The 11,955-nt window shown below is 43.1% G+C and overlaps 1 protein-coding gene across 2 annotated transcripts in view; it reads right to left on the bottom strand.

Annotated features, from left to right (window-relative positions):
- LOC102895684 (caseinolytic peptidase B protein homolog) overlaps positions 1–11,955 on the bottom strand; it is a 54,208-nt gene that overhangs the window by 21,482 nt on the left and 20,771 nt on the right. For both annotated transcript variants that reach the window (XM_025051581.1, XM_015594734.2), the window contains exon 3: positions 5,494–5,580. In XM_025051581.1, the coding sequence (XP_024907349.1) occupies positions 5,494–5,580 (87 nt within the window). The remainder of the gene's footprint in view (positions 1–5,493; positions 5,581–11,955) is intronic.

Here is an 11,955-nt window from a genome sequence, read left to right as displayed (position 1 = left end):
AATGCCCTCCCTCTTCTTTAGTAAGGCGTAGGGAAAATAAGCAAATGCTAAAAATAAATGACTGCTGTAAGAGGGAATTAAATGGTCTTTAGCTAAGGATGGCGGCATTTTAAAATTAACAAAGCCCAGGTACCACATCCAGGAAGGCCTTGGCAAATGCGTGTTATCTACTCATTAGCTCAGCTCCTCAGGGACTCTGGCCAAGCAGGGAAGGCATTGCCGGGAAGCAGTCCTTCCGATGCTGATGAAATGTACTCAGGGAGCAAACGCAGGAGGAGGGAGGGAGACTCTTGTGGGGAATTTCAAACAGTTCTGCTGTAGCTCTGCCTCACGGTCTCACCTTCTCTGAGGCAGGGGCTTTCAAAGCAACCAGCAAGCCCAGTAGTCTACTGCATGGATGTACCAAATTTGTCTGTTCACCAGATGATAGACATTTGAGTACTTTCTAGTTTGGGGCAATTATGAATAATAAAGCTACTATAAGTATTTGCATACAGGTCTTTTTGCAGATGTGTTTTTATTTTTCATGGACACATACCTAGTAGTTGGTAATACTGGGTGCATAGTAAATATGTTTTACCTTTATAAGAAACTGCCAAAGTGTTTTCCAAAGTGGCTATACAGTTACGCACTCCAATTGGCGATGATGACAGCTGTTTTGCAACTTTGTCAACACTTGGTATTGTCAGTTTTTCTAAATTTTAGCCACTGTAGGTGTGTAGTGTTATCATGATTTTAATTTGCATTTCCCTAAATGACTAATGCGAGTATCTTTTTATGTGCTTATCTGCCACCTATCTACCTCTTCTTTGATGAAGTGTCTGATTAAATCTTTTGCTCATTTAAAAAAAATTGGATTGTCTTTTTTAAATTGATTTATAAGAGTTCTTTATATCTTCTGGATACTATTTCTTTAGCAGGCATATATTTTGACAGCTTCTTTTCTGAGGAATTATAAAGTACAAGGATATAAATCAAACCATTTTTCTTCCAAACCACTGTCCTCTGCACATACACACTGATGAAGGGAACAGGAAAGACTTAAACTTTCAATCGATAAATACCTTAGTGGCATCGGACAGAGGGTCAAGCAGTACTTGGTACCTGTTAAAACTCATGAGACTATTTTTACCTCCACTATAAGCACCCAACCAACACAGTAGGCTTTAAGGAAAGCTACATCTGGAGGAATGTCTGTCCTATAAAATCTTTTGGCCTCCCAGGTTCTGCACCTCCCAAAGCCCTGTTCTGGTCCACCAGGCTCCTGGAATGGTCAACAGTCGTCACACTCCATTGCTGGCCATTGTCTACTGGGAAAGGTAGGAGGCTCCCAAACCATCCCTCAGTGAAAGAGCAAACAGTGGGGCCTGTGGCTGCTTGGACATCAAAGTTGAGCAAACAGGCCTGGCAGGCCCTGCCTCTCCGCCTACACATCCTGCAAATGCCATCTGAAGGAGCTTTCCTGAGGGGGTCATGACTTTCAGCATGTCATGGCACACATCAAAGTTTGCACCACACACGAACTGGGTGCATGGGTTCGAATCAAGTAGCCCAAGAGCGGATACTCAGCCATTGTGTCCAATTTTAATCCTGTGTTTTCTCAAGTAATTAAGCCTTCTTGCTTATGAACTTGTGACTAAGTAAAGCATCACTGAGAGGTTGTAACATCAAAGTGCCTTCCACCGTCTGTCCATGTTTGGTAAAATTGGATTTCTTTCTCTTCTTAAAGAAAAACTAATTGAATTTAGCTGAAGGCTGGGTATATTTGCACGAGCCGGTGAAGGCTAGGCTAAGTCAGAGTGATCATCCTGGGACCCTGTGGCTTAGCCTTTAGCTGGGCTGGGTCAGAGTGCAACACAGAATGAGGCACCCAGACTCAGGCTAAAACCGTGCCTGTGGCAAGAGGCTTATTGGAGGACTTACTGTGAGAGGGGTCCAGTCCCCCAGTGACTGGATCTCAAGTCAACAGTACACCCAAGCTGTTACTAGGGCTGGCAAAAGGATTGTCCTAGCAGAATGTTGGCAAATCTTTGGCAGAATGGCTACTGAACACAATGGCCATCACATTACTTAAGTCCTTGATGTCAGCAGTCCAAGTAAGCTTCTTAAGGCAAAGACTGTGATGCTTATTATCTGAATCCCCCCATAGCATAGCACATAAACGCCTGACACAGTATAGTCTGAAAAAATGTTTGCCAGATGCATGAAATGATAATATAAAGAGATGTCAAAATAAAGTTCTTCGCTCCTGAAGAACCAAAACTCTGTATCCCTTGTTTGGTATGCTGATCCGGAAACTTCAATCTAAGTTAATACTTGATTCAACTAATTACCTGATTTACAGTGAATGCAACATGGTCCCATTTATGTAAAATCACACACACATATGTACACACACAAAGTTCAATCTCTAAATAGAGGAAATTCAGTTGACGGCTACTTTCTTCTCTATGTTATTTTTACAAAAATAATAAACCTATTTTTGGAAAAGAAAATCTCTGGTTCGATCCTGATACAATTATCTTTCCTTTTACCAATATGATTTCTGATCTTGATCCAGTTTTAACTCTCCTGTGTACATTTATATCTGCATTTTAATTTATGTCACCTCAAACTCTTTTTGGAAATAAATAAAGGAGGAAATTATAAATTAAGTTCTTATACACACTTTTAAAATTCTGTTTTATAGCACTGTTTTTCTATTCAAAATTAAATAGTACTATCTTTACTATTCAAAATTAAGTAAATAATAAATACATATATAAATAAAAGTTTACAAGAAGATAATCTCCTTAAGAATAGAGACTATTGTGTTCTATATCCCTAAGGACTAAACACATTAAGCAGGCGCTCACTAAAGGCAGTTGAGGGTAAAATGATTGGGGTACTCTAAGGATCTCTCCCTTGAGCTTGTGGGCTGCCAGCATACTAAAGGAGGTGAAGGTTCTCTGCTTTCAGAAGAGAAATCTGATGAAAGGGGTGCTGCCCCTCTACTTTCCCTTCATCCAAATCCAATCAAAGGTGGTAGCATTTCAGGCCCGGCCAACACAATTCCAGAGGGTTTGGTATCTGATTAGATGAGAATCAGCGCACTTCTAACAGGGAGAAACTTTCTGGCAGACTGTGCTCGTATGATGTGATAATCCTTCAGGACTACTCCTATGGCACCTTACCAATGGGGCCCATTCACTCTGACTAATGTACTCTTGAGATTTCCTTTTACCAGATTCTACTTTTTCTTTTTTCCACAGCACTTCTTACTTTCTAATATATTATGTGGTTTACTTATGTATTACATTTGTTTATTGTCTATCCCTGCCTCTCTCTACTCAGGGACCACTATCCATATAGAAATAAGCTCTATGGGGGCAGAAATCTTTGTCAAGAACAGTGCCTGGGAAACAGTAGGTGCCCCCCGCCCCCAAAATTTGTGATATGAATAAATAAATCCAACCTGGGAGTATGCTATTTTCACTAAAAGAGGAGGGCACAAAATGGATGCTTAAAACACCAATAATTAGTCTTAGGAACCAAAGCAAATAAATACAAGCTAAAACTCACTTTGCTTAAGGAGCATCACTGCTTTGCGAATGGCCCTGGACAAAGACAATCAGTTAAACCAACAACTCATTAGATTCAGAAAGAAATGTCCCCAAAGCACATTCACTAGCTATCTGCTCACTGATTGACAATACTCTTAAGTATAGTGTTACTTCCAATTCTGTCTCAACACTGAAAATACTACACATAAGGGCATCCCCCTTCATTTACTCCACCACTGGCTATCTCTTGCAAATGGAGACACCTGCAAGCTGGGAAAGACCGGTGGGTGGAGTGGAAGTGGTGGTAGGTAGAGTATCAGTGGTAGAATAAACAAATGTGTTTGTGTGTAGAGGGGTCTAATGTGGGCAGCAGAGAATAACAACTCACCATTTGTAACCTATAGCACATACATTATCTCATTTGATTCTCACAAGCCCATAGCGAAAATCTACTCTGCTGCCAAATTCAGTCCTCTCACACCCTCTGCTTTAATAACATCCTGTCTGCACTGCTCTGACATCATTGATTACGCTACACTCTGTCTTTCTACCTGCCCTCTTTTCCACATTAGGCTGCAAGCTCTCAAGGTCTCTGATTCCCCAATGATTAGCAGAGAGCCTGGCTCAGAGTAAATATTTACCAAATGTTTGTAGACATGATTTCAGGTAGATAAATAGGGTGTCCACAGAATTCTGAAATTCAACTAAAGGTCAGAACCAGAACTGGATTCCAGGTCTCTAAACCTCAAAGTCGATTTACATCAATTTTTCTTTTAAAGACTAAGTGATAGAAGCTGAAGAGGCAAAGAAGGAAATGGAATGCTGAGAATAAGTTCATGATAGAGAAGCAGAGAAGAGAGACCTATCTTAAGTACAGCTAAGTCTCAAGGGCTGTCTGAGGCAGTGCCACGCTTATATTTTAAAGCTCTTGTTTTGTTGGTTTCCACCACATTTATGACTCTTCTAAAGGTGATCAGGACTGGCAGATTTAAAGCCTTAAAGATCTGGTTGAAGGAAAAATTTAAATTGGTACCTGTAACTATCTACTTAAGTGCCCAGTTTGTTTTCTTAGAAAGCATTTTTTTTTTTTTTGCTCTTATTTAATCAGTTCTTTTGCACAATTTATCCCACAGCTAAAGAGTGGGATAAAAATATAGCATCTTGCACTAGCCTGGGATCTGGCAGAGGGAGGCAGCAGTGAGGTATAGTAAGACATACAAACTCTGCCAGGCAGCCAGCCAGACCAGGTTCTAAACCGTGTCTGTGTGATCTTAGACAAATCACTTAATCTTTTTGGGCTTCGGTTTTCTCAGCTGCAAAATAACAACAACAACAACAACAATAAAATATGTTGTGGGGTGGTTGTGAGAATTAACAACAACAACAACAATAATAATAATAAAATAAAATATGTTGTGGGGTGGTTGTGAGAATTAGCAATAATTATACAAAGTGGGCTATTTTGATCTTTATAAAATAGCTACACCCTGAAGGAATTGGGGGAGCAGTTAGAAAAATTGCAGGGCTTCCAATGGGAGGGCAAGAATGCCCCCATCTTCCCTAATTTCCATCAGAACCTTCAAAAGAAAAGCCCAGAGGATCCCTTGCTGGGGACAGTGACTGTAGACTTCTCAACACAGACAGATGGTGAGTAACAAAAACATGATGCTAACTTGCGCATGTACACTTACAATAGTCTTTCAAACATTTTGTTGCTTCAATAATGCAAAAGACTCACCTAAGGTCACAAAGCCACTGAATGACGGAGCTAGGATCCATAGCTACATCTTCCTCTCTACATCTCCTATACCCTCCATTACATCGGGTGTAGACCAGTCCATCGCCCTGCCTCTGAAGAAGAGAGCAGGGGGACAGGCAAGGGCGGGAGAGGGTTTAGGAATATGGTCTGCAGAGATCTGGCTAAGGGAGCCTTATGTGGAAGATCTCTCACCTGTCGTTTCGGCTAATGGCGGCCACCATGAGTGCTGTCCAGCCAAGTTTGTGCCTTGCATTGACATCTGCACCTTCTGACAACAGCCTAGAAAGAGACAGAGGCATATTTTCAGTATATGGCTCATCATGGACCTAAGAACGGAATAAATGACAGTTAACAAACAGGGAGGCTGAATGAAACCAAAAAAACAGAGGCCTCTGAGAACTAAATACCCATCCCAGCTCCTCTGACAACTCTCCCCAATCCCAGGCTTCCCTTACCTCTCCCTCTTCCCTGAAATGAGTCTGCCCTATGCTGTTATCATCCCAGTATCATGAGGAAAGAATGTGCCTTCCCTACATTAATACCCTGACATTCCCACTCCCGTAGTCCAGAATGCTCTTTTCCTGCTTCTTTGCCTATTCTAATCCTACTTTTATACTATGAGATACAATCCTGGCCTGAGGACACTCCCTGAGAAGGCTTCCTATGCTCATCCAATCCACAGATGTCTCCTCCTTCCTTAGAATTTCCCTGTCCTTAGCACCAAATGCCCAGTGATGCTCCTTATCTAGATAGTTCCCAGTTTACACAAGGATCACACTCAAGTTTATCTGTATGGTGGCTGATTGGAAATTGAAAATCTTTAAACCCAAGGAGTGTCAGAAACGCTACATTAGGTTTCTAGGAGAGTCCACATGAGCCTATTTGACTCTATATGCCAGCGCCTAACATGTAATAGGAACTCAGTAGTTGTTGGATAAATTAACAAACAGGGTTTTGAGTATACCACTAAAAGCCTGAATTCTGGGTCCCACGAAGAGGGGGCCCTACAATGTAGGGGTGGATAGAGAGAAAGCAGGTAAATAGAATCAACTCTTACTGAGCACCTACTACAAGTAGGAACTGCCCTTGGAATGTTACATACATCCTCTCATTCCTTCTTCATACAAGCTTAAGGAGCTGATACTAATCTCTTCTTTTCACAGATGAGGTAACAGGTTCAGTGAGGTGAAATGACTCACTGAAGGTCACAAAGCTAGTAAAGGGGCAATTCAGTGACTGGAACCCAGGTCGATAATGGCTCTTGGGCCTGAACCCTTCTCACCTCACCATCCTTCCTCTAGACTGAATCTGGCTGCATGTCACGTGGAAGACAAAAGATGAAACTGACATCAACAAATCCACATGATATGTGCTTGGTCCTGTGCTAGACTCTAGGATGGAGGTGAGGAGAAGACATGGGGTCTTGCCTGGGGAAGTGTACAATTTGGTTGTGAGGGAGGACTCAGGACAGAAGGAAACTAAAGCCTGCAGTGTGTGGTTTCCCACCAGAGGTGCTACAGGAGGTCAGAAAAAGGGGAGACCAAAAGTCAAGAGTGATTCACCAACAAGACAGGATCTGCTTATGAGGATTGGTGGGGACAGTGTTTGGGGGACCTGGGGAGCTACTCTTTAGTGGGTTCTAGATGAAAGCGGACTGGCAGAGACTTCAGAGGCCTGGGGTTGAGTCCTAGCACCATTCTTGTCTACAATCGTAGTAAATGCTCCTCTGGAACAAGCCAAATAAAACCTCTGTTCTGTTGAAGTAAGTGGGTGACTAAGACTAGAGCGAATGAGGCGACACAAAGCCTGAGGGGGAGGGGGGTGACAGATCAGCAAGCACATACCTGTATGTCGGACATGTGCTATGAATAAGGACCACAGGTTACAAGTGTACAACCAGAAACCTAACCCAGTCTTAGTGACCCGGGGGCCTCTCTTGAGGAGGTTGTGATAGAGTTAGACAAAAGGCAGTGAGGGAGAAGGAGTGTTACAGGCAGAGGTAAATCCTCTCACCTGGAGGAGAAGGCAGTGTTGGGATGTGAGGCCCTGAAAGGGGTTTGGCATAACTGGGGCACAAAATGTGAGAGTATCAAGAGAGAGGAGGCTGGGAAACCCTCATCTCTTGCCTCTAATTTGAGAATTTCTTTTGGTAAAAATCCTGGGCCTCTTACCGCATACACTGTTAAGCTCGTTTTATGCAGGAACAATTTTCTATGGCTGAGAATGTTAAAGAGGCTAACAACCCTGGGGATGAATTTTCTGTGAGACGAAAATCGCTTTTTGAACAAAACCATCTTTCTAATTTACAAACATTTCCTAATTTAACAGGCCAAGTGGTGCTGTGGAGAGCACAGGGTTCTGAGAGTTAAGAGGCTGGAGTTCTGATCTAAACCATGATTCTGATCAGAAGGGGTTACGTCTCTGGTCTTTAGTTCAGAAGACTGGAATATCAGGACCAGCTGAAGCAAACTGAAGAGGTTTATCATGGGAAAGACCGGAACTGTGCCTTGAAGAACGGGAAAAGTTGAGAAATAAGGGAGGAAATGCATGGCAGTCAGGACAAAAGGAATTGGATACTTATTCAGAAGCAGGGAATAATGGGAAGGTACATTCAGAGACCATCAAGCAGATCCATCTGGGTGACAGTTCACAGCAGAGAAACAGAGAGGTGCCGAAGTATGCAGGGCCTACAACAGGGTCTCGAGGGCCAAGCTAGGAGTGGCCATAACCTTTTTTGAGCCATGTACTTCTTTATGATCAAAACTGACAATTCTCCAGAAATGTGTACAGGAGCACATACCCACCCACCTGCCCCAATTTTTTTTTTCTTACAGTGTCCAAGGGTTTTACAGGTACTGGTGAAATCAATAGTGGACCCTAGATTAAAAACCCAATCTAAAGAGTTGACAAATGCCTGGCAGGCATGCTGTTCTACGCACTTGCATCTCAGTCAGAAATGACGAAATCTCTCTAAGCAGCTTTTTCCTGTGGAGCCTTTGAAAGAGTATCAGAATCCTCCTCAACACTGGTTCCAATCAGCCACCATCAATCAACTTAAGTTGGCAACAGAGACGAATCCCATTTGCCATTCCTTAGATTCTCACCATAGGTAGTGGGGTTGTCATTGAAGGTTTTGGGGCAAAAGAAATTATAAAATTAACCTAATGGCTTAAGCAGGCTGAATTTAAAAGGGGAGAGGGTAGACAATGGGGACAAGTCTCAGTTTGGAAACTGCTGTAATATAGACCAAGGGAGATGAGCTAGGGCAGGGAAATGAGAAAGTAGGCGTGGCTAGGAGAAACAGCATAGCCAGAATCTTTCATGACTTTAGTGGCTCAATGACCCATATTCCCCTGTCTGGACATAGAGAATTCTGGAAGCTGCTCTGCTCTGGAGATAGGGCTAAAGGAAGAAGATTGAGATGCCTCCTTCACCTCCTACCCCTTGAGGGATGAGTGTAGGATAACAAAAAGAAAAGGACGAGTGAAGGGGTTTGGAGTAAGTTAGACTCAAATTTAAATTCTGGTCCAGCTGGATAACTCTGAGCAAATCAATTCTCTGAATCTCAGTTTTTCTCATCTATCAAATAGGAATGATAATCTCCAATTTGCAGGGATCCCAGCCCAATGCCTGGCATATAGCAGGTATTCAATACAGCTGGTTTCTGCCTGCCATCCTACCCTACTTCTATCCCTTTGATGGAACACAGTGCTCTGGTCTCAAGCTGGTAAGTGGCAGGTTGGCCAATACCCAAAGATTCTAAGACAGGGTCACACAGGATGACCTGGGGAAATTCAGCCAGGCTAGATCTAGGGACTCCTTTGTTCATTTATTCAACAAACATGTGCACATACTCACTGTGCCCAACCACCTGCTGACTACTGACAAGGAGATAAAAAAAAGGTTCTTGCTTTCTAGGACCTGAGTAAAGTAGGGTTTTATACGTGTGTGTGCGCACATGTGTGCGTGTGTGTGTTTTCATAAATAATTGTTTTAAGATATGCTCATACTGCTAAGTATACATTAGTTCCATTTTTAAAATTCCACCAGCAGGACGGGTGTGCCTGTGTACCACTCTCCCAGCCAACACCTGCCAGTAGCCAGCTTCCTAATCACTGCAGATCCAATAGGTGTAAAGGGATCTCGCATTATTGTTTTAATTTGCATGTCGCTGATTACCAACAATTTTGAGCTACTTGTTATCTGTGTGTTAGCATTTTGGGGTTTCTTTTAAGAGGAAATACTGCTGAGAGAGAGGGCTTCTCCAAACTTGCTAATCCTTTTCATTAATAGGCAGAGTCAGGAGACCTGGATTCTAGTTCCAGTTCTGCTACCTCCTACTCTAACACCCTAGGGAATCATATCATTTTTCTTAGCTTCAGTCTCTTCACAGGCCCACTAGGGCAGGAAAGGGCTCTATAAACCTGAGGGGTCATTTGTAGGAGGCAAATCTAAGTGTTAGGTGAGACTCCAGCTTTTAACTGCCCAGCTTCCTGACTGAGCATCATTTTTTGCAGCCTCTTGGGGGCTGAGGTGTAATGGAAAGAGCAATGACCCTGGATCCAAGGCTGGAATTCAGATTCTGTGAAATGGGGAATATTAATCCCTATTGTGCAAGGTGGCTGTAAGGATTAAAAGAGAGAGACGTGTTGTAACTCCATAAGAAGTGGTGGTTCCTGGTACATCAAGGAAGGACCAAAACAAACGTAAATACCACTACAAGTTAGTCAAACCACAAACAACTTTTCCTCTTTCAGAGCTGGGTGGGTCCCTCCCCCCTTCCCCTTTGTGTGCACATCAGCCCCCGAAAGTTGGGATTTCACAAACCCAGGTCTCCTCCATTTCATTTTGTCGCTTTGCAAGTGAATGGCCAGTGAGCAGTCATTTCAAAGTCCTGGGCCAGCTCTGCGGGTGACTGCTTGCTGAGAGTGGCTGAAAGGGCCTCTGAGGCCTGAGAAAGCCACCCTTGCTCTCCCCTGTGATTTTCACCAACGAACAAAATGCGGCAAGTGAATTAATCTCTTTTAAAAAGAGCAATGCTTGTGACAGAGCACGGTGTCTCTGAAAAGGTTAGGATTCCATCATCCCTGAGATGATGAGTGGAATGCTTAATGCAGGTTGCCACTCAGGGCAGAGCAGCCTGCGTCCAGGGGCTGGGAGTGGGGGTGGGCACTGCAGGCCTTTCTGGGCTCACTCCAGACTTGTGGAAGGCCCTTCCCTAATGAACTAGGTCAAGAGCTTGGCAGGGCAGTGGTGGGTGACACTAATTGGGGATGACCCAGGGTAGTAGATAGAGAGCAGACCACACTAGCAATCCAGAGCTGAATCCCAGCTCTGGTACAACTTGCAGGAAATAGAGTGGGGCAGGAAAATAAGCAGAAGACCTCAGTTCAAATGTCGGCTTTGGCACGTACTGGGTGGGAAGCTGTGGATAAGTGAGTGATTTAGCTTCTCTGACTCTCACTTAGTCCCCTCATCTAAGTGACAGCTCCTGCTCTCTGAGCCTGTTTCCATGTCAAAAAATGTACAGGACTCTGCCAGCCCTTCTCCATATGTCACACAGGGGTACCATGATAAGACAATGAGACAAAACATGTAAAAATAATTGATATGCAATAAAGCAATGTACAGAGAGAAAGCCTATGCTATTGTCATTATCAATTTCCAATTAGTGTCCATCCCATTTAAGTATGTAACAGAGTATACTAGGATGATAGCTGAAAGATATATGTAGAACTTGGAATGTAAGTCCACAGAATTTTCTGTGCATTGACAAATGAATGGTCTCAAATCCTCAGGCAAGGGCAGCAGTAGAATAAGGGTTCCCTAGCATCCCAAGAGCTGAGGATTTTCTCAGGAGAGTAACAGATGGGGGCGTGGGGAGGAAAAGAGCTGCTCTGATGTCTCCAGTATTCAAGAGAGTTCTGAAGGCTATGGACCAAACAGGCAACAGTGATTAACTGATGGGGGAGGGGGATGAGGGAGTCATACTTCTACTTCCTGCTGTGAACACTTATGTATTGTTCAAAGTTTTGTTTTTTGTAACAATGACCATACTCTTTAAAAAAAAAAAAAACAACTTTCTTAGGGAAAAATAAAACATCCTTTCTTCCTCCAAGAAGCCTTCCCTTAGACAGATTTGATGCTGCCACAGCGCCCTGTGCTAACCTGTAGCAACAGTTATCATAGTTTTCATGTCTCACTTCCTCAGTAGTCAGTCTGGTCCTCTAGAAATGAGGACATGCCTTGTCTCTTCATTCCTAGTGCTGGCACAGAGGCCAGCACATTGGAGGGCCCAGAGGCTGAACCAGTGAATGTCTGCAGCACTTCTCTACACAAATCTCCAATACATCTGCCTTGTGTTAGAAGTTACCTGTTGTATACCTGCATGTCTGACTAGAGTAAGGCCATGGATTCTAGTCACAGCTTTCTCAGTAACTAGTGTGATCCTAGATAACTCTGTTTCTCTGAACCTCACTTTTCTTTGCAGTAAAATAAGGGAACAAAATTAAATGATTTCTCAAGTGCCTGCCAGTTCTAAAATCTTACATTCTAAACATGTATACCACCAAAATTGAGAAGTGGATTCCTAGCAGACATAAGGCATGGGCAAGACTTCCAAAGAAGAGACAGCTTCTTAGGCTCTGTTTGTAG

The sequence above is a fragment of the Pteropus alecto genome, unplaced genomic scaffold (assembly GCF_000325575.1).
Source record: "Pteropus alecto unplaced genomic scaffold, ASM32557v1 scaffold468, whole genome shotgun sequence".
Lineage (NCBI taxonomy): Eukaryota > Metazoa > Chordata > Mammalia > Chiroptera > Pteropodidae > Pteropus > Pteropus alecto.
The sequence above is the reverse complement of the archived record's forward strand: the minus strand, read 5'-3'. Positions and strand labels throughout refer to the sequence as shown.